Consider the following 22,795-nt stretch of genomic DNA (forward strand, 5'->3'; position numbering starts at 1 on the left):
GGCCTCGAGAAATACTCTGAGTTTTACTGAACTAAGGAAGCGCCTAAGTGTGGCCTCGGGCCGCCTCAGGATCATTCTCAGCAACAGGAGGGACCTGGACAGGGGTTTTAGCCTCAGAAAACTGCCCCCCTAGGCCTTGGAGGTCAATGGACCAGCCCAGGGGAGACCCCAGGTCCTTCCTCAGCTAAACTTGCATCTCCAGGCAGGTCCTGACCACCATGTCCTCCTGGGGTCCTGAGTTCCTGGAGGGCCTCTAGCTAATGCATCCTGGGAAGCAGGAGTTGGCGGTGGGGTGTGCTGGGCTGCACAGTGCTGCCCAGCTCCTATTCCCGGAACTCACAGGGGACCTCAGATCCAAAGCGTCACTCACCTCACCTCCATCCATCCTGTAAAGCTTCTAAACTGAGCCTACTGTGAAAGGAACATGAGCTTTGGATCCAGAGACCAAGCTGACCAAGGCAGCTGTGTGACCTTGGCCACACCCTTCACTCTCACCCTGAGTGTTTGTGTCTGCAAGGGGAGAAGCCCTGACCACCATGTCCTCCTGGGGTCCTGAGTTCCTGGAGGGCCTCTAGCTAATGCATCCTGGGAAGCAGGAGTTGGCGGTGGGGTGTGCTGGGCTGCACAGTGCTGCCCAGCTCCTATTCCCGGAACTCACAGGGGACCTCAGATCCAAAGCGTCACTCACCTCACCTCCCCCCAACACACGCACGCACGCACGCACGCACGCACGCACGCACGCACCGCACGCACGCACGCACGCACGCACGCACGCACGCACGCACGCGCGGTTTAAAGCCACCGGTCTCTCACCGGGACAGTGCGGCAGACTCCTTGCTGCGCCCCCTGCTCTGCCCTTGAGGTGACAAGCTCTTCTCAACAGTGCAGCCCAAGTGAGCCTGTTCAAACCGAAGGCAGATCTAGTCCCTCTTGTCAGAATCCTCGTATGAAAGCTGAATTTCCAGCCGTGGTCCCTGTGTGCTCTGGGTCCATCCATCTCCCTCTGATCTGTCCTCCTGGAAGTTCTCCACTCACGGCAGATGCACTCCTCCTGAGCACCGGCTGTTCCTTCTGCCGGGAACCTTCTTGCCCTGCACCCTCATCTTCTTCAAGTCTTACTCTTCTTGATGACACCCTATTTGTCACTAAACCCGCCCCCCTCCTCTCCTTTACCCTGCTTTATTTTTCTCCAGAGCATGACTCTTCCTAACAACGTACAATATTGTTGACTCATTTCTTTTAGTCTATTGCAGTTCTTTGCCCCAGTCACCCGTGCATGCTCCACAGGGGCAGAGGTTCTTACTGCCTGGTTTCCTGTGCTTTCAGGGCCCAGTGCAGTGCCTGGCACACAGCAGGCTCTCTAGAAGTAGCTGCTGAGCAAGTGGATGGTACAGGTTGCGTGAGCACCCTGCGGGGTGTTATGTGGGTCAGATGCGATGGTGGCTGTTCCATCCACTGGGTTGTCTTCACTGGTCACTGGTGGACACTTCATAGGACTCCGTCACCCCATTTGGGTTCCATGACAGATGGAAGGGGCTCAGGATAGCTTTACTACTGGATGTAATCCCACTATTAACCCCGCGGAATTGAGTCGGACCCTTACAAATTGTGTGACACTGAGCAAGTTACATCATCTCTCTGGCTCTAGTCTCCTCATCTATGAAACAGGGGTGACGAGTACCTGCTTCATGTTGGGAGGATGCAGTGAGGTCATGCATGGAGCGTGCTCTGGTCAGTGGCTGGGTTGTGTCTGTCATCTTTCTGGTTACAAGTGATGGATTCTGCATGAAGCTTTATAATGGAGGTGGAAATGCTGTCAGCTGGGGCCCAATTTGCTTCTGTGACTTTAGCACATAGCCAGGCCACCTGAGCTAGGGAGGGAAACGGTCTCAGCTGTAAGGAGGGAGACAGGTGCTGGCTCGGAAACAAAACTTCTATTCAAGCCTTGACTTGGCCAAGCCCACCTTCTTAATGTCCTTTGGGGAAAGTCTCGTCATCTTTTTGAGCCTCAATTTCCCCATCTGTAAAAAACGGAGCAGTTACAATGACCTCCCTGGGTGGTTAAGATTTAAATGAGACCCCAGGTGCCAAGCTTATTTGTTTATTCAGTTTCCTATTTATATGTCTCTCAGTTAAAAAATGTAATTGAAGCACTTATCAAAATACATGAAGATAAAAAGGAATTGGGCCAAAAAGAGTTAAAAAAACAACAACAGACAGCCATGAGTGTCCCAGAAAATGTGGTTTGCGAGGCGCAGATTTGCTCTGGGCTGGTTACCGTATATGTACTTTTGAGCTTCCTAGCAGCCCAAGTGATGAGAGAAAAACATGCTCAGTTCCGTGATTCTCAGCAGCAAGCCACGCTGGGGCTTTGTGAAGGTGCCTCATGCCCCAGTGAATCAGAGGGCGATCCCAGGCATTTGTGAGTCTGTTTTCTCAAGGACACGGGTGGCTGTGTAAACAGATCCTGAAAGCCAGCCTGGCCAGTGCAGCTAGGTCACTGTGAGCACAGCAGGGTCACGGGTCCTTTTGAGCCAAGCAGGGTGTTTCCTCGCCTCCCTGAGTTTATATTACCTGCTAAGGCCTTTGTTCGCTGCTGCCAGGGTGTTTAGTCAGAGTGGCAGGCCTGCTCTGCCCTGGCCTCCATAGCTCACAGGCCATCTTAGTCCAACCAGGGCAGGGATTGGCGTGTGTCCCACAGAGGCAGGTCCCAAGTAGTGAAAAACAGTCCTCCAGAAGGGGCAGGGCTGCCTAGCCAGCTCCTAAGCCCCTCCAGTTGGGTCACTCTGGAGGCTTCTGCTGTGCTGACCTCATTTTGCAGTTGCCTTCTGTCTGGTCCCTGCCATGGCAACAACTCCTACCCGCCTGCCTTTATTGGGCCTCACTCCATTGCCCCTCTACTCACCTTGCCATTCTGGTCATCCTGGTCTCACTTTGCCAGAGCATGGCTGGAGTCTTACTTTGCCAGAGCATGGCTGGAGTCCCTTATGGAGCCCAGAATGGAACCCACTTCAAATATGATGTCACGGAGCAGCCCGCCTTCCTAAATGCCAGTAGAGAGCAGGCCCAGCTGCTCGGGGACAGCTGACATTCAGCAGAGGTCAGATCCCCACCCCCTACTGTCCTGCCCGCCTGCAGTCAGCTGTGCTGGCCCCCTGTGGGCAGGCTCCAGGAGGGTCAGGCATTTAAACTGGAGGAGGTGGGACAGCTTGGACTTGATGGCACAAGTACTGCCCTGGCCAGAGGACTGGCCACCCGACTGTACTTGACAAGCTTGCCGGGGACCAGGAAGGGTACATAGCGTGGGAGTCAAGTCACCCAGCTTCACACCCCAGCTTTGTAACTTTGAGCAGGTCCCTGAAGCCCTTTGGTTTTCTCCTTTATAAAATGAAAGGGTTGGAGGAAACAGTCCTTAAAATTTGCTCTAGATCAAACATTCATGATTCTGTGCCTTATGACCATGTAGCTTAGAGAAAATGTTGAAACCTTCCAGCCTTCAGCATTGTAAAGAATGAAAGTTTATTGAGCACGCACTGCACACCAAGAACTCTGTGCCCATTTTACAGATAGAGAAGCCGAGGTTCAGAATGGCGAGGAGCTTTGCCTAAGGTCGCAGTAGTTTGAAGCCAAGTGCATATCTTTCCACTGTATCCTGCTGTCCTCAGAGTGAGGAAGTGAAAGGAAGAGTATGGCCAGAAAACACCCAAATGACCCAGAGAAAGAACCAGAGAAGTAAAGAGAAGCCACAGAAAGGAACATTTTAAGGGAAGGAATGTTCTAGGTGAAAGTACAGTGCCCCTTCACAGGGATCTATGGAAGGGAAATGAAGACACCAGATGCCAAACACCAGGTTTCTGTCCCAGCCCTTCCTGTGACTTGGTGGGTTACCCCAAGCAAGTCGCTGGTCCCACTCAGCCAAATGGGTGTAACTTCCGGACCTGCCTGCCCACCTTCCTGCGCTCAAGGACAAAAGGAGCTGGATGGCTCTAGTCAGAGTACTCTCTTGCTGCACAGGCTCATTCATGACATTAAGTAGTACATCCAAATAAAGTGTGGAGTCTAGTTAATAGTCACGTGCCTGTTTCAATTTCCTAGTTGTGACAAATGGGCCACGGTGCTGTAAGATGTTAACACGAGGGGAGAAAAAGATAGGAGTGTAAGGGAACCCTCTGTACTATTTTTGCAACTTTTCTGATAAACAACAAATAATCTAAAATAGAAAGTCTGTTTAAATTGTTTAAAAAAGAATATAGGAGGCTCTCCACAGCCATAAACAAATTGATAAATTAGACTGTAAATAAAACAGAGAATGGTTATATTCATGAATCATTCATAAATAGAATGATTCATTCAAAATAACCATGGGCTATTATGTGGGATTTAAAAGGAAATAGTAAATTTATTTCTACTAATCTAAAAATCTCTTTAATCTATTGATTGAGAAAAACAGTTTGATTGAACTTAGTGTTCAGTATAATATTTATGTAAACTATTAAACCAAGATCAGAAAAATTGTATAAGAAACCAGTGATACATCTCAAACAGATCAAATTGTTTATGCCTGGAGATCAGCATAGAGCATGGGGTAATGAAAGGAACTTTTACTTAATTTTACTCTTTATGTTAGAATTAAATGTCATCCCTTGAGGCTTGTGAATTTTTTCAGTGGAAAGGTATTCAAAAGATTTATCAATATATCCACATGAAAAGGTAGATAGGTAGAAAGAACAAATGAACGAACAAGCACAGCACCCTGGGCAGTGCAGGAAAGGGATCTCACATCTGCCCACTGCTCTCTCCCTCCCTTGGGGCCTGTAAGCCCCCTGGGGCAGGTTCGGCACTGCAGGGTTGAGGTTTTCCCAGGATGCGTTTTGTTCCTGGAGCAAAGCCTAGCGATGCAGCTGGTCCAGTCAGGGTGGGGTGGGCCAGGTGGAGGAGTGGGCTGCAGAGGCAGGATGTGTGATGACCTGGTGGTCTTTGGGGGGAAGGGCTGTGGGCGGTCCTGAGCCAGGAGGGGGGTTTCCTTGATGGTGGGGCTTCCCAGGGGTACTGGGGTACAGCAAGTTGGACTCACAGGCTTGACTCCTGAGGGGCAGGGGATGATTTCATGCAGGGCCACCAGCAACTGGCCCGGACATTCACAAACAGGTGGCAGCCTCTCCAGGTCCTGTTTCTAGAAGGGCCTCAGGCTCCCGTCGCCCAGGAATGCAGACCCCTGATTCGTCTGCTCTCTCCCTCTTTCCTGCAGGATGAAGATGAGACGCTACAAGCTGTTTCTCATGTTCTGTATGGCCGGCCTGTGCCTCATCTCCTTCCTGCACTTCTTTAAGACCCTGTCCTATGTCACCTTCCCCAGAGAACTGGCCTCCCTCAGTCCTAACCTCGTGTCCAGCTTCTTCTGGAACAATGCCCCCGTCACACCCCAGGCCAGCCCAGAGCCTGGGAGCTCCGACCTGCTGCGTACCCCACTCTATTCCCACTCGCCCCTGCTCCAGCCACTGTCACCAAGCAAGGCCACCGAGGAACTGCACCGGATGGACTTCGTGCTGCCAGAGGACACCACTGAGTATTTCGTCCGCACCAAAGCCGGGGGTGTCTGCTTCAAACCAGGTACCAAGATGCTGGAGAAGCCCCCATCGGGGAGGCCAGAAGAGAAGGCGGAGGGGGGCGACGGCTCGTCTGCCAGGGGCCCAGCCCGGCACCTGCTGAGCGCCCGGGAGCGCACGGGGGGACGGGGCACACGGCGCAAGTGGGTGGAGTGCGTGTGCCTCCCGGGCTGGCACGGGCCCAGCTGCGGCGTGCCCACCGTGGTGCAGTACTCCAACCTGCCCACCAAGGAGCGCCTGGTGCCCAGGGAGGTGCCGCGGCGGGTCATCAATGCCATCAACATCAATCACGAGTTCGACCTGCTGGACGTGCGCTTCCACGAGCTGGGGGACGTGGTGGACGCCTTCGTGGTGTGCGAGTCCAACTTCACGGCCTACGGGGAGCCTCGGCCGCTCAAGTTCCGGGAGATGCTGACCAACGGCACGTTCGAGTACATCCGACACAAGGTGCTCTACGTCTTCCTGGACCACTTCCCGCTGGGCGGGCGGCAGGACGGCTGGATCGCCGACGACTACCTGCGCACCTTCCTGACGCAGGACGGCGTGGCGCGCCTGCGCAACCTGCGGCCGGATGACGTCTTCATCATCGACGACGCCGACGAGATCCCCGCGCGCGACGGCGTGCTCTTCCTCAAGCTCTACGATGGCTGGACCGAGCCCTTCGCCTTCCACATGCGCAAGTCGCTGTACGGCTTCTTCTGGAAGCAGCCGGGCACCCTGGAGGTGGTGTCGGGCTGCACGGTGGACATGCTGCAGTCGGTGTACGGGCTGGACGGCATCCGCCTGCGCCGCCGCCAGTATTACACCATGCCCCACTTCCGGCAGTACGAGAACCGCACCGGCCACATCCTGGTGCAGTGGTCGCTGGGCAGCCCCCTGCACTTCGCCGGCTGGCACTGCTCCTGGTGCTTCACGCCCGAGGGCATCTACTTCAAGCTCGTGTCGGCCCAGAACGGCGACTTCCCTCGCTGGGGTGACTACGAGGACAAGCGGGACCTCAATTACATCCGGAGCTTGATCCGCACCGGGGGCTGGTTCGACGGCACGCAGCAGGAGTACCCGCCGGCGGACCCCAGCGAGCACATGTATGCCCCTAAGTACCTGCTCCAGAACTACGACCAGTTCCGCTATCTGCTGGACAATCCCTACCAGGAGCCCAAGAGCACGGTGGAAGGTGGGCGGTGGAACAAGAATCCCGAGGGAAGGCCGCCCGCCAGGGCCAAGTTGGAAGTGGTGGGAGGCTAAGACTGCATGATCGTATAGGGCCAGTGGCAGGGCGGGGGGTGGCGGCTGCCCCTCTTGTTATCTTCCTGCCTTCTTCTGCCCTCTGCCGGGGTCTTGAGGGGACCAGGAGAGGATAGGTGGGGTAGTCTTCCCTACTCAAACCCTTGTGAATTGGGAGTGAGGCCTGTGAGCCCCCAAAACATTCTTCTTTGTCAGGAGTGGGGAGCTGCCCAAACCCCGCCCACCAGGAGGTGCCAGTGGAGAATGTAGGATGGTTACCAGGGAAGCAAGGGAAGGCAGACAGAGTGGGAAGGGAGCTGCAGGAACTCCCAGTGTGGCCATGTGGCAGCTGCGGCCCAGCTGGGGAGAAGCCCGCTGTTTCGCCTCCTGAGAGTTTGGACGTATGGTGGGAAAGGGGCATGCCAGGATTTCCAGGGGCTCTGTAAATAGTTGCATTTGGGCCCAGGAGGAAGAGGGGCACCAAGACAGGAGGGGATGAAAACCAGCAGCCAGCTTGGAGGAAGCACAGCGTCCTCAGAAGTGCTGGACCGGAGGGAGCGAAGAACTCCACTTGCCTGCCCCACAGGACACCACTGCGCTGGATGGTACTATGCTCCCCAGACCTTCCTGAGCTGACATAGGTGTGGGGCACAAGGAGGCTCGGGGAGTCTGCCTTTTCATTCTGAACCTGGCCTTGACGTTCCTTCTTACTTTTTATATTGCTGTCTTGTGGGTTGCCCACTCAGTCCTTGCAAGGCCAGGAGTCCAGTTCTCAGGGTGGGATGGGACCATCAGCCAGCCTAGTAGGTCCGACCTGGGGGTGCCCCATCACCCCTTCCTGCTGGAATCCACAGCCCCAGCTCTCCATGGTCTCAGGTGGAGTTACCCTCATGCCCCTCCTTGGTGCTGGCTAGAGGCCCCAAGCCTGTCCTGGGCCCAAAAGGGACATTAAGGCCAGTTTTATGTCATCTGATTTCTCTTAGTTTGCCTCATTGGGGCAAGACATGTATCCATTGGAGTAGATTCTAAGCTGCTGTAATTGAGATCCTGAAATACAGTGATTTAAGCAAGACAGAAGCTTGTTTCTGACTTAATGTCTAGAGGGCGATGGTCTGGATGGAGCAGGGCAGCTCTGCTTTCCTCATACACACCTTCCCATTCAGATAGAGTGGTTGCTCCAGCTCCCACCGTCATGTGCATCCAAGCCTAGGGGAAGCAGAGAGGCAAGGGAAGCACATGCCCTTTCCTGTTAAGGGTGTGAGCCAGAGATGGCACCGTCACTTCTGATCGCATCTTGCTGGCCAGGACACAGTCACATGGCTACAAGTAGCTACAAGGAAAGCTGGGCTGCCATGTGCCCAGCCTCAGCTTGGGAGTTGTCTTATGGAAGGAGGAGAGGGTGGATACGGGGCACAAAGAGCATCTCTGGCACAGGGGAGAGGGTAGAAATGACTGTTGCATTCGTAGGATCCTGCTCTCGTGTTCAGAGTTCTTGAAACGACCTGCTTCTGCCCCCCTCACTGCCAGGCCAGGGCTGGAGTGCAGTGAGGGCCTGCAGTTATGGGAGTGGTGAGACACCCTCTCCCAGAGGCCCCATTGGATACCCACCCAGTGATGCCAGGATGCAGAGGCTGCATGTAGAACGGTACATGTCTGTGTGTGTGTGTGTGCGTGTGTATTTATGGGCATGGGTGCATGCTTGTGTGTACTTGTACATGTTTGTGTCGGTGTGTCCTGTACATAGATGCTTGTGTGTGGATGTGGAAGCAGGGCCCAGGCTTCTCTGTCCCTGGGACCTGGAGCCTGTGGCCACACCTGCAGCTCCCCAAAATGACTGAGGCAGAGAGCCCTTGGGGAACCTGGAAAGCAAGGCTAAAGGGGATGCAGAGTCCATCTGTCTGTCTTTCAGTCCAAAAAATGAGAATCCTGACCTGAAGGCTTACAGCTGAGTGCCCACTACCTCCCATCCTCTTAGCCCCAAGCAGATCCTTCTACCCATGTCCTCCAGCCTCCAGCAGGGACTTGCCCCAGGTGTCCCCTGATGGGCCAGAAGAGGAGGGTGTCCCCTTTGCCACAGCTCTGTCTGGGGAAGTGCCCGGTGTGGACATGGTCTGGGGAGCTGGCCGTGGAGCAGCCTCTGGTGGCAGGCATGAAGCAGGCTGAAGGGGTCTGTTGCCCCCACTCTCCCTCCTATCTAGAGGGTGCCCCAAGGGAACCCTTCCCTTGGAGTTACAGCAGTCCCCCTCTCTGATCCCTGTTGGGGCTGAGAAGTGGCTCAAGAGGTCGCCACTAATGCTCACCCCTAGACAGGCAGTCTCGGGGGGCTCCTGAATTGTGCCCGAGCCCCAGCCCAGGGCCTCCCTCCTTGCTGGATTCCTTACCCCATGCCCCTGGCACCCTCGTGCTGCTGCGGGATGCCCCCTTCCCAGGCTGGCCCCTAGTTCAGCAGCTTGGGCAGCGGAAGGAAGAAGGGAAGAGGTCCGCCTTTCCTCTCAGACCTAAGAGGGTGTGTTTATGGTCATTGTCAAGTGGAGGCCTGTCAGGGGTTGGGGGCCAAGGCATGAGGTTGAAGAGTTTCACATAATCACATCATACACTGGGAATTTGGGGGCGGTCAGGGGAACCCTGAGCCACTCCCCCCAAAGGAGGGGAAAGCAAACTGTGAATGTGAATGTGACACTGGCCCTGTCGCCGTCTCTAGATTTCTTTTCCTGGGAACACTGGCCCTATGACCTGGAGACTCAAGGAGGTCAAGCCCACCCGCAGGTCCCAGCAGTTCCCAGGGGCAGGCGTGGGCGAGCTTTGAGGGCAAAGGTGACAGTTGGGGTGGGGAGACAGGACTTATCCACGCAGAAGGCAGGGCCCTGGATAATGTATAATTTAAGGACACCAATAATAATAGTATTATTTTTTTTGTAAGGGAAATTCAATATGTACATTCTGAAATCATTTTCTCTGTAAATGGTTGGTTTCATTTCACCCTTAAAGGGATGCTTAAAGGAGAAGATAATATTAATAATAAAAACAGCTACAAAGTCTTAAGGGTTTGCGTGTGTGGCTGGTGTGGGGCTGCCCTGAGGCAGGGCGGGATGTGAGCAGGTGACTCGGTCTTGCTAAGGCCACTCGCACTACAGAGTTGGGTAAGTATGGTGCGAGCCATCCCCAGGACTAGACAGCTCGTGAGGAGGGATGCAGTTACCTCCACCAGCACCAGGGGGCATCCTTCCCTCGCCCTGGGGGAAACCGGCCCATCAGAAAGGGAAGATGCTGGACGGGGTTCGCAGAAAAGGAGAAGCGAACCTGGGACTGGCGACACCCATCCTCCCGAGGTGGGCGGGGACCTTTTTGGGAACCTAGATGAAGACTACTTTGGTGCCTCTACTGAAAGGGAAGCAAGTCTCCCACCATTGTGCTCTGGGGCATCCAGACCAGCGCCCCCGCCTCCGTTGTTTGCTCTCTATGCCTGTCAGGTCCTAAGGTCACTCAGCCACTTGGTGGCAGAACAGGCTGGACCTGGATTTACAGCACTGGTCCGGTCATCAACTCTCTGGAGCAGGTGACAACACGAGCCTCCAAGATCGGTCATCTCTCTCCCATGGAGCTGACCTTGGTTGGGCTTGTGCTACGAAGGCCCTGGAATGTGGGGGTCTTCCTAGAGGCTTCCTCTGGGACCCATGAATACTGCCATTGTACTGGGAGAGCGCCCTCTGGATATTTCTAAGGAGAGTCCCAGAGATGGTGGAAGTGAGTGAACACGTTTTGCACTCTCGCTGTGGAATGGCTGTGCAGCCTCCATGTTAGGGAGACCACAGACCGAGCCGGGAAGGAGTGACCGCAGTGTTTGTGGCCGGGGCAGGGGCTGGTGTCTCCTGAGCACCCACAAGGTGCCAAGCGTTTGACCGGCAGTTGGTGATGGGAAGAAGAAGACACTCTCAACACTCTTGAGCTTTGTAGGAGACATAATTTCCTAATTCTGAAGTTACAGTTCACTTTGACCTCACTTTGGGGCAGGGGCTCCGGAGTGGGGTGCTCAGTTCTGTAAAGCTCTTAAAGGGTCCCCTTGATCGCTGGCATTTAAAGCAATCTGATTAGGATGCTTAGGAAGCAAGTCTGTTTTTGCAAACCAAGTTCACCTCTCAGGGAGCCCCTGTGCTAATGCAGTGAAGCATGTGACCCCGCTCTGTGACAGTCCTGTTCTGACATCCACCGGTCCCAGCCCTTTTGCCACTAATTGCCTTTCAACTCAGTCCCACACTCAATTACTGACTGTCTACTGGGCAATAAGCCCTGAGGAAGATACAGAAATGGACAAAACACATCTTCTGCCCTCTAGGACCTCAAAATTGTTTGGGAGTAGGCTAGGGTGTCTTGCAGTGCTACTGACATTGTGAGCCAGAGAATTATTTGTGGGGGGCTATGTTGTGCATTGTAGTTAAACAGCACCCCTGGCCTCTACCCACTAGAAGCCAGTAGCATCCGCTCCCCCAAGTGTGGCAGTCAACCATGTCGCCACACATCACTAACTGTCCCTGGTGTGCAAAATCACCCAGGTTAAGAACCACAGGTAGGAGTCACAACTATTGAGCATCTATCGTGTACATGCAGGTACTTTGCACACATTACCTCATGTAATCCTGTAAGGTAGATATGGTAGTGGTCATTGAAGGGTCAGCTTTTCTCTTGTGGAATTTAATGTATTTGGGGGCTCGGGGGAGGTTCCTCCCACTTTCCAGCCTGGGAGATTGGAGGTGGGGGGCTAGATTTATGGAGACTAAGGGTAGAAATTGCTCAAAGGCACACAGTTCGCAGGCAGGAGTTAGGACCAGGGTCTCTCCACCACCGTCTCACGGTGCCGCACTGCCTCCTTGTGGGAGGGCGCGGCATGTCAGCCACCCGCGGCGCCCGCTTCCCAGCTTTCTTTTCCTTCTTTCTTCTCACGGGACGCCCCGTGGGATTTGAGGCAGATTGTACCAACGCATGCCACAAAATGCAAAAGCAAATATATAAAAATTAGAATCGTGGAAAATTAGAAAAGAAAACCAAGCCTAGGAAACATCACAAAATGAGAAAGGCAAAGCTAGAGGAACGTCCAAGTGTCCTCAGCTCTCATCTCTCGAGCCCTGCATTCTCTTCCAGAGCTCCTAGCAGATAGGTTGGGAGCTCTGCAAGTCTCAGCACTCAGCGAATCCAGCTCCCATGCTGCACCAAGGGCTTCAGCTTCATTTTCTTTCCTGGGCTATGGAAGTTTTTACCTTGGACTTGAGTCTCAGTTCAAAATGAGAGGTATGTCATTTTGATTTTCTTTCTATATGTTAAGGTTCAGTGCTTTGTGATGGAGCTGGGCAGGTATGTCAGAAAGCGTACTCATCGTGACTCTGGTGGGCAGTCAGGCTTTCTCTTCAATTCCTTTTCCTACCCATGTAGGATGAGAAACCCTCAGGAGGCTGGGCAGACTCAGAAGACCACGGGAGCCCAACAGGAAATGGAAAGGAGTGAGTACCCATGGATGAGACAATAGGGAGTGGTGGGGATTGGGGTGAGCTGGGGAGCTCATAGTCTGTCCAAAGGTGGTGGCTGACCCCAGCATAGGTGGGGAACTCAGTGCTGCCAGACCTTCTAAATATTTGACAAGCCTAGAAAGCTGTCTTTTATCATTGTCTGGGGCTTACAAAGCTCTTTGTGGAGCAAGAAGACAATTTCTTGGTCCAGTCCAGCATATATGCCTCCAGTTGGTCCCTTGAGGATGAGGAGGTGGAGGCTATAATCAGCCTCAGTGATACTGCCTCATCTGTAAAATGGGTACATTGGTACCCAGCCCTCATGGCACTATAGTAGGGATCAACAGGAGTAGAGGATGTAAAAGGAAACCAAGGAACATTCATGGAGCGATTGCACTGCGCTAGGCAGTGTACTCAGCCTTCCTACCCTTCTCCTAAGTCCTGAAACTCAGAGGTTGCACAGGTGGGAAGTAGAGATGCTGAGATCTGGGCTCTGAGCCTGTGTATCTGCCAGCCCCCGGCTCCTCACTCCTGCTACCTGACAAAAGGAGGGTATTCAGTGAACAAGCTTACATTCCCTTCGCCCTTTTCAACACCACCTGGCACAACGTGGGCAGCAAAGATTTCAGTCACTTGAAATCTCACTCTTTCTTGTCCAGGGATATCACGTTTTAGTCTGGTGAATACAGGATCAATGACATCTGATTACGGCAAACTCCATTATGAGGGAGGCGGCTTTCTCTGAGAATGATTTCCAGGTCCCTGGCTGGCTCACATCCTGGAGATTTGCTGATCCGGTTACAGCCAACTCCTCCACCAGCCGGGTAATAATAGTGTCTTTACCTTCACTCCACGCTGGGGCCTCCCCTGGGAGGGCTGGGGAAGCGGAGGTGGGCTGGAATGAGTTTTCTGTCTTGTTATCCAGTACCAATTTCCCTCCAATTTGGGGCAACAAGCAACAGAGGGTCTCAATTTTATAAGGGATCCTACTGGGCAAAGTAAAGGGAATGAGACTGGTGAGATTCAGGCCTCAGGGTACTCACGCTCTCTGCCTTCCGTAGGCAAGCCTGAGGCCTCCCTGCCCTGCTCCCCTACAGGTAAAGGGGCACCTGGCCTGCTCTCTCACTCTCCCCTTGGTCTCTTCTGTGCCATCACTCCATGTCTCCCCTCCTCAAGGCTAGAACAAGTACCAGCCAACCCCTAAACCCCATTCAACCCAACCCAACACAAGCTCTCTAACAATGTCCCCCTTGAACTGTTCTCTCATCTGCCCTTTCCCTTCTTCCCAGCAAAATCAGTCTCCTTTCCACTTCCCGTTTACTCTCCAGTTCTTGCCCTCACAGGGCTGTGATGACACGGCACTGATATGTACAAGTGCTGGCAGGCAGGAAGAGCTCGGTTGGTATTACGTCTTACTGTCCATTGATGACTCTCTCAAGGGATACCGCAGTGGCCTGGGGACTGATCTCCTGCAGGTGGCAGCCTGACAGTCTGGTCCCCAGAAAGCAGCTAGGATGCTCTTTCCAAGATGCAAGTCTGATCGTGGCTCGGACTTCTCACTTCTCACAGTTGGATGACAGCCACATTCCCAGCTGTGGCCTGCTGGGCCTTGCCTCACCAGTCTCATCTTGAGCCTCTTTTCCTGAATTCTCTGGGCTCCAGTCCTTTGAGCTCTCTGCCTGGACTACTCCTGCCCTTGTTCCATTACCTGGTGAGCTCCCTAAACCCTCAGAGTTGTAATTGTCATTGCAGAAATCCACTTGACCTGCTTATCTCTCCCTCCATTTTAGTTAGCATGAGTCAATTTTAAGGCCTGATTGCTTAGGTACTTTCATTAATCCCCATTTACGAGTATAGAAACAAAGGCCCAGAGAGGTTGAGAACCTTATTGAAGGTCACCCAGCCATCAGGAGGCAGAGCTGGAATTCACAACTGACCCTAGACTAGAGGTGCTGGTGCAGCAGCCTGAAGCACACCTTGCTGGCTGTCACTTCCTCCCTGGCCTACCTCAGGATGCTTACCTGTCCAGCCTTGTGTCTCACCCCCTCGCCTCCATACCGTGTGCTCAAACCAGGTGGTGCCCACCCCCCTGCTTCTGCACTGGGTCACCAGGCTCTTCTGGTTCCACAGCAGCTGCGAAGGCTTTTCTCCTAGTACCTGTCTGTGTACTTGTCTGTCTCCTCCATCAACCCTTGTCTTCTTGAGGACGGGGACTGTGTCTTTTATGTCTACATTCCTGACTCTAGTCCTGGCTCATACTAGGTGCTTACGAAATGGTGAACGAGTGACTACTTGGTGAATACATTGGGAACAATAGTGGTGATTCTCATGGGTCATTCAGCAAAATGTTTTATCCATTTTTGTCCAATTCGCAGATGAGGAAACCAAGGCACCCAAAGCTTAAATCACTTGCCCCATGCTTACCATCACCCCACACGCCCCTTTCAAATTAGACTGGACTTGCCCAGCCTGACTCAGGGGAAATGGTCCATCTCGCTCCAGCCCTCTAATTTTTCTGGAAAATGTTCATTCATTCATTCCACAATTTAATGCCTACTATATGCAAGTCACTGTTCTGTTAAACAAGCACTTCCCTCTCACCCTCAAGGCCATTGCCATCATCAGAGGTGAGACCAGGGGTTATGTCAAAACTGCAATATCAATCAGAGATCCAGAAGGCCCCTTGTCCCGCCAAACCTAGCAGTGAGCCCTGAGATTTGGGATCTCTGGCCTATAAAGTCACCAGGGGTACATATTGGTGCCAGACACCTGTCTCACTGCCCCCACTACCCCACCATTGCCACAGAAGTAGGAGGAGCCTGTGAATCTGGAAGCAAAGAAAAACCCACGAAGAACAAGAAGAGTCTGGGGGAGCTGATCTGAAGGGCAGATCCCCAAGGGACCTCCCTCCGTCCCTCCTAAAAATAATATTCTATACAACAGCAGGGTCTGAAGAGATACAGAAAGTCACCTGGTCTTCCAGCTGGAAATATCACCATTTAGATTTATTTAGGTCATAAAATTATTTCTTCAAAGAGCAAAGTAGGGCAGCCTGGAAGAATAGAAAGAACACGTTTCAGAGGCAGGCAGACTTGGGTTCCACGTGAGCTTCTCTGCTGCCCAGCTCAGTGTCTTAGAGAAATTACTGCACCACTCTCGGTTTTGGTTTTCTCATCTATAAAATCAGGTAGGGGCTCAGACCAGGGAGGTGGCAGTGAGGAGGGGAGCTTCAGATCCTGGAAGTAGAGCCACCAGAAGACTAGGAGTTGATCTCTCTGTTGTGCTTTGCACACTAGAGACCCTCAACAAGGATTTGTTACTTCAATAAATGAATGGCTGGGTAACTGCTGCATAAATGCCCACTCCTGCTGGATACCTTTGAATCCTCACAACAGTCCCAGACTGAGAGAGATTAGGAAATGCTTAGGGCAGCTGTCCTTAAGTGGTGGAGCTGGAATTGGGAGCCAGCTGGGCTTGACTCCAAAGCCCAACACTCCATCTTCACTCAGAGCTGGGCACCCAGTGAGGCACTGGAGGAGGGGCCTTACAGATTCCATCAAACATGGCTCCTGCCTTCAAATCTGGTGAGAGAGAAGCCAGTGGATAAATTAAAAACAAAAACAAAAAACAAACAAACAAAAAAAACAGTGCCTGGCAAATAACAGGTGCCAATAAATATGTTTTTCTTTGACCAGCTTAAGTGTCCTAACAGTTTGCAGACATTTCTGTGGGGCCGCAGCAAACTGTGTTGGATGAGGGGCAAGGAAGAGTCTGCGAAAGACTTCTGGAGGGGGCATTTAAGATGGACCTTGAAGGGTAGGAGTTTGCCAGGAGCCAAGGGGCTTGGGAAGCTGGAACAGCGCGAAGGAATGAAAAGAAAATGATCTGAGAAAATGGGCTTGGAAGAGATTTGAAAGCTATGATAGGAAATATTATTAGTGTTAGAATTCCCCCAGGTACCCGCATGGCCCCAGCCCGAGGTCAGCAGACGGTGCTGGGGTGTGGGCTGACTTCCTGACAGGCGGCTAGGGGCCTACCGAACGCGCCCTGCGCTCTCTCCCTTTGCGGGCTTTGCCACCGCACCGCCGCCCTGGGAAGAGAGGGGCCTGATCGCTTTCAGCAGGCCAGTCCCTAGGTGACGTCACGCAGGAGGCGGAGCTCAGTGTTGTGGGCAGGGCCCGCTCGACGGGGCGTGGCTCGACGACGTTCCTGGCCCCGCCCCGAGAGAGGCCGTGGCGGGGAGGGCCGGAAGTCCGCGCACAAGGTCGTGTCCCGGAAGTGAAGGGGCCATGTTGGTGGGTGACCCGGGGAGAGGTACCGGGCGAGAGGCGAACCCCGAAGAGTGGTAGCGCGCGCAGTCCGCGGGTGAGTGAGGTGGCCGGGGGCCGGGGCTCGCCGATACGACTCTCAGGGCCGCGGCCGGCGCCCCCCAACCAGCCCGGGGCTACCGGCCGGGCCGCCGGGGGTCTCGCCCCAGACCGCCCTGGGCATTTCTCTGCGAGGCCGCTCAGTGGCCCCGCACCAGCCTCCGGAGGCCTCCTGGGGCCCCCGAGCCGGCCTCCCTCAGCTTTGGGGTCTCTCCACCCCGACTCGGCCCGACCCCCCCCCTCAGGGTCCGGGTTGGAACTGGGGACCCGCCAGGGCTCAGCCGCCTACTCGCCGAGACACCTTGTAGTAACAGCCCTCGCGTGACAGTCGCCTTCTACCTCATAAAGCACTTTTCCTGTTGATTTTCTGGATTCATGTCTCCTGTGGGAGGCCCTTGGGGCTGAGTGGGGCTCTTCTACAGTTGAGGAAAAAGGGACAGGGGCCGTGGCTTGCTCAAGTCGCACAGGAAGTTCGCCAGGCCAGAGGCTGATGGCTGTCTGACGGTCGGCCCAAAGTCCAGATCATTTTACCAGTCAAATACCGACCCCACTCAGTCTCATTTCTTTATTTCTGATCATTTCTTCCACATAGAGACGTTGTGAGAATTCCCTTTTTCATTCAGCTTATTTTTTGAGGCCCTGGTATGTGCCAGGCGCTGGGCTGGGAAAGTTTGTAGAGCACCGAGAAGTGCTGTGCACATGGTCAGGCCCCCAGCAAGTGGTAACCTTACAGAGGCAGGGAGAGTTGGGGTGAGGAGCGCAGCCCCCCTTTACAGCTGTGTGCCTCTGCGAGTTACTTCCCTCTGGGAGCTTCAGTTTTCTCCACTTAAAATGGGGATAATGATGACACAGATTAATAGAGTGAGATGAGTGGTTATGTGGGACGTGCTTATTAGCACATGCGTGGTACACAGTAAACAGTGAGTGTTCATTATTGTTAGGAGCCCTGACCACCTCACAGGTCCCTTAATTTAAATGCTATGATAGATGACAAAGCACTTTACAAATAATAACACTCTGCACTTCTGTAGTAAGGATTTAATGTTACTGAAGGAGGATGGTGGCAGTTTATGTGGAACAAAATGGAATATTTATTGAGCACTTACAAACCAGGTTTCGTGGCACTAGTAATGCTGTGTTTCCCCGAAAATAAGACCGGGTCTTATATTAATTTTTGCTCCAAGAGACTCATTAGGGCTTATGTTCAGGGGAAGTCATCCTGAAAAATCCTGCTAGGGATTATTTTCCGGTTAGGTCTTATTTTTGGGGAAACACGGTAGCTACCCCGATAGAATGCTTAGTATGTGCCAAGTGCTGTTCTAAACACCTTTACATCCATTAACTCGTTTACTCATACCAACCATATGGACGGGAGACAGTTTTAATCCCCATTTTACAGATGAGAAACAGCACAGAGGAGTTAAGAAACTTGCTCAGGGTAATCAGCTCATTAGTGGTGGTGCCCGAGTTCAAGTGCGGCTGAGTCCTTTTCTAGACTACACCCTGTGGTGAAATTCTGTTTATTACAGGTGCTTTCCATGCATTATCTCACACAGTTCTCAAAATAACCCTGTGTCATAGGTACTGTTAAGTTAATATCATCTTCATTTTACAAGTGAGGAAGCTGATGCTTACAGGAGTTGAGTACTTTGCCCAAAGTCACACGGCAAGTAAGTGGCAGAGCCAGGATTCAACCCCAGGCAGTTCAGTTTCCAAGCTCTGGCCCTTCCGGGTGATTCAGAGGCTGGGATCTAGTCCTAGCCCTTCCACTAAGTCAATACATGACCTTGGGGTGGGGGGGGGGGGTTCTCTGAAACCTAGATTAAGAACTCTTGAATTTTAGATAGTCTCTGTAGGGCCTTCTGTCGTTAATTCTGATTCTAGGCTTTTTTTACCCCCTTCTGCTTGTAGCTTGACACCCAGTCCCCCATGGCCCCATGGAGCCGAGAGGCGGTGCTGAGTCTCTACCGGGCTCTGCTGCGCCAGGGCCGAGAGCTGCGCTACACTGACCGGGACTTCTACCTTGCCTCCATTCGCCGTGAGTTCCGGAAAAATCAGAAACTAGAGGATCCGGAGGCCCGGGAGAGGCAACTGGAAAAGGGCCTGGTCTTCCTCCACAGCAAACTGGGGGGGATTATTTAGGACCCTCTCCTTTCCTCTCCCATCCTAATTCCAAGGGAAAGAGGGCAGAGGTGCCGTCTGTAGACACTCCTGCTCTCTCCTACCCCCACCTCACAGATGCAGTAAGAGGCCTCAGGTAGGTAGACCCTTTTTCTGTAGGTTTCATTTTTTTTTTTTCCTCAGGCAGGAGACCAGGAGAGGGAGACCCTTTCCTGTTAGTGACCAAAGTCCTTTAGTCATTAGAAATCAATGGAAGCACTGTGACATATTAACAGAAGTTTGTTCCTTCATTGAGAAGAAATAGGCCCTGAGTTTCAAGCCCAACCAGAATAGGATTGTTAGCACCATATTATTTCAAGTAGAACATTTTATATACGAAAATGTTAGAAAAGACATTGGTTAAAACATTAACCATTAAAGACATTAGAGCTCAGTTCCAGCCTGGCTCATTCTTCAGTGCATTCATTTATCTTGTGGGTCAGATCACGTTCCCCAAAGCAACTCTATTCTGTCATAACAGTCTGTAAAGCAAAGCATAGTGTACAGACATCAGAGGGCGGTGTCTGGGTTCACATCCTGGCACTACTGCTAAGAGCTGTGGGATTTAGGGCAAATCACTATACTTTCCAGTCCTCCGTTTCCTCATTTGTAAACTGGAGATAATAGTACCTACCTCTTCAGGTTATTATGAGAATTAAACTAGAAAGTGCACACACAGCACTTGGAAAGGTACTTGGAAGTGGTATTTAGCTGTTTACTCCTGATACCAGTGCTATTAAGAAGTCCCACTGGAATCTAATGATTATATTTAATTCAGCTACTGTCCCAGAGGGCCTCCTGTGGCATTCTGGTATTCTGGTCGGCTCTGGGATAGAGATGAATGATATGGTCCATCAAGGGACTCAGTCTAACGCAGAGATCAGAGGGAAGTAATTCCAGTGTGAGCAGCTCTGTATTAGAGGGTCAGGTACAGAGCGTGGAGACAGGGATGAGGACATAACGTCTTGGGTAGGTGGTGGTAGGGGACCCCAGGTGGCTATAGAAAAGAGGACGTTTGAAGTCTGCCTCAGACGAGACACAGCTCGCTGTGCAGATGGGCAAGAATAAGCAAGTGTGGAGGTGAAAACTGCACTTTGTCGTCTGGAAACTTGAGTCTGGCGTGGCTAGAATGGCGCACTGTAAGGCAAGTGGCTGGAGGTGAGGCTGGGCCAGGTCCAGCAGGACACCGAATCCCCTGTTGAGATTGTGACATCTGATAGTAGGGGAACCATCACAGCTTTGTAAGCGGGGGAATGATGTGGGAGGGACGGTGGCCGTGGCAGTGTGGAGAAGTCGCTGGTGGGAGACACTACAGGCAGTTAACCCGGCCAGATGAGCCTGAGGACGAGGTGGTGGGGTGGCCGCGCATAAACACAACATGTACAGTCGTGGGGCTTGGTGACCAGTTGGCAAGGCCGGAGGAGGAGAAAGAATGAAGGGTGTCTGAGGTGGAAGGCTTGCCAGCTGGGGGGAGGGTGCTGTTTTGAACTGCCAGAGGGAAAGCAGGAGGCACTTTCTGTAATGGCTTTGGCTTCTCCTCAGCCTCTTAGGTTGATTGGCAGGCCCACCTTTGGCAGTATAGGGCTGGGGTGGTCGAAGCCCGAGGAAGCTACCTGTGCGGGGCAAGGGTGGTGGGTCTGGAAGTGAAATAGTGAGTCACCGAGTCTTTCTGTTCCTAATGCATGTTGATTGTGAGTTGGATTACAGGTTGCTACCACCACGTCAAAAACAGACAAAAAATAGCGTTAATAACTCATTTGTGCAACATATACTTACCGTGTGTCAAACACTGCTGGCCCTGGGGACGTGGCAGTGAATGAGCCAAAATGCCCCCAAGAAGCGTATAGAGAGGTTAATGGGACAGGTGAGCAAGGTTTTGCAAGCCACTTAGGACCCTGTGAACTGCTTCTTCCAGCAGCGTGAGCTCTGGGTTCACATCTTGGCTGTGCAACTCACTGGCACGGTGACTGTGGGCCAGTGACTTAACCTTTGCCTCAGTTTCTTCATCTGTAAGTTGGAGATAACAGTAGAACTGACCTCGTGGGATTGTGGTTGTGAGGATTAAGGGAATTCATGTATGTGAAATGTCCCGCACATGCTACACACTCAGTGTGTTAGCTAGTTTCACGTGTACTCCAGCCAGATGTGTTTAAGTCATGTGACTTTTTCAAGTAAAATAAGTTGGAATTTTCATAGTTCTGTGCTGTCACCCTAGGAAGCTGCAGGGCCTCCATTACTCATCACCCCCACTATGTTGAGGTGATGAGTATTTCTATTCCCACTTTTGTATCTAGGGAGACAGGTTAAGCAACTTGCCTGAAATGGTGGCAGCGCTTCTCCACCCCCTGCCCTGCCCACCAGGTCAATGTTCCTTCTTTGAAATAGTTTAACCATTTCTTAAGGTACAGTTCAGTACCTTCAGTAGTGTTAAGAATATTCACATTGTTAAATCACGAAGGGTATTCCTGAAACTAATATAATTTGTGTTTGCTCTATTTTAATAAAAATTTTTAAAAGAAGAAAATTAATTGTTCACCTGAAACTAATATAAAATAATATTGAATGTCAACTGATGTAATTGAAAAAAAGAAAAAAGAATGTTCACATTGTTGTGTAACAGATCCCCAGAACCTTTTCATTTTGCAAAATGGAAACTCTACACGCATTAAACAACAGTGCTCCTTGGTTGCCCTGAGCAGCCAGGCCCCTCTCTCCTTGCCAGGCAGAGATCCTGTCTCCTCGTCGGCTCCAGGCTAGTGCAACAGAACCTGAGTGGAGAGTGGACAGTGGAGAAGCACTTTCAACAGAAACAAGTGAAGTTCTAAAATCAGAACTTCTGTCTCCCTGTTGGAGCGCGTGGATGCGCTCTCTTCTTCCAGGTCACCAGGCCGTTGCCATCACCCGGGCCTTGGATGGGGGGAGCATATATGTATTGCGCTAGAGTAGAAAAAGCCTTTTCCCAGGCCTACTCAACCGAACAGTTTGGATCTCACGCCCAGGGTAGCATCAGTGTAAGTTTGAGAGGCCATGCTTAGCCCCCGTCTCAGAAGGTCAGATGTAACTCAGAGGACAGTCTGGATTGCCGACTGGAAAAGACTTCATGATAGCCCACGTTTGTGGAGTACTTTTACAGTTTTATAAAATGTTCACGTACAGTATTTTAGTAGATGTTTTTCCTCACTCCAACCCTGTGATTTATGTCATGCGGGTGTCATTAGCCCCTTTTCATAGCTGAGGGGTTAAGTAACTCATTTGAGGTCACCCCGCTCGTAAGTCAGAGCTCAAAGACAAGAACTCGGTCTCAGGATTTCTGACTTGAAAACCCAGGCTCTTTTTCTGTTCTGCCACATCACCGCCTTGCCCTTACCAGTCATCAGATGGCCCCAGGACTAAGTGGCGCAGGGCAGACATGCCCTTCCAGGCTGCTGCATCACGTCCAGGGATCATTTAGAGGGTGCCTGCATCCAGTGGTTCTCTCTGTTGTCAATATAGCAGTAAAGGTTCGTTTGTGTTAAAAAAAAGTAAACCAGTGGTCATGTTCCGTGTAGGAACTGTGTAATCATGTTCTGCGTGGTCCTGATTGGCTGGCTCTGCCTCGGCTGAGTTTGATGTGTCCCGTCTCGGTCTCCGGCCACGGCGGGAGGGTGACTAGTGTTCTTGCCTGGCCCACCTGTAAATACAAAGTTGGACTCTTCTTGGTCTTGCTTGCTCTGTGCATTTGAAGTGGGAATATATTTCATTTAGCCAAGTAGTCTCTCATATGTCCCTAAATGTGAAGCTTCTAATGATTGTCACAGGGAGAGAAAAGAAAAAGGCCACCAAGGTTGCAAACTCTAGTTAGGAAAAAAATATTTTTGGACTTGACAATGACTCTTCAATAACTCAATTGCTGAAATAAGTAGAGTCAGAAATGTTTCTTCTCTTTGTGGGATGGGGAGGC

The 22,795-nt window shown here is 52.1% G+C and overlaps 2 protein-coding genes and 1 long non-coding RNA gene across 6 annotated transcripts in view; all 3 read left to right on the top strand.

Moving 5' to 3' along the window:
- Nucleotides 1-9,868, top strand: part of MGAT3 (beta-1,4-mannosyl-glycoprotein 4-beta-N-acetylglucosaminyltransferase) — a 31,951-nt gene extending 22,083 nt beyond the window's left edge. For all 4 annotated transcript variants that reach the window (XM_074326418.1, XM_074326417.1, XM_019734537.2 and 1 more), the window contains exon 2: nt 5,249-9,868. In XM_074326418.1, the coding sequence (XP_074182519.1) occupies nt 5,250-6,851 (1,602 nt within the window). In that variant the 5' untranslated portion in view covers nt 5,249 and the 3' untranslated portion in view covers nt 6,852-9,868. The remainder of the gene's footprint in view (nt 1-5,248) is intronic.
- Nucleotides 9,869-11,583: 1,715 nt separating this feature from the next.
- Nucleotides 11,584-13,146, top strand: LOC141568846 (uncharacterized). The gene is made up of 3 exons (XR_012492079.1): nt 11,584-12,113; nt 12,255-12,322; nt 12,988-13,146. It is a non-coding gene; the product is annotated as an uncharacterized LOC141568846 (long non-coding RNA).
- Nucleotides 13,147-18,624: 5,478 nt separating this feature from the next.
- On the top strand, nt 18,625-18,837 carry MIURF (mitochondrial elongation factor 1 upstream open reading frame). The gene has a single exon (XM_074326419.1). The coding sequence runs from the start codon at nt 18,625-18,627 to the stop codon at nt 18,835-18,837; it is 213 nt and encodes a 70-aa protein (XP_074182520.1).
- Nucleotides 18,838-22,795: the final 3,958 nt, after the last annotated feature.

The sequence above is a fragment of the Rhinolophus sinicus genome, linkage group LG02 (genome assembly GCF_036562045.2).
Source record: "Rhinolophus sinicus isolate RSC01 linkage group LG02, ASM3656204v1, whole genome shotgun sequence".
Classification (NCBI taxonomy): Eukaryota; Metazoa; Chordata; class Mammalia; order Chiroptera; family Rhinolophidae; genus Rhinolophus; species Rhinolophus sinicus.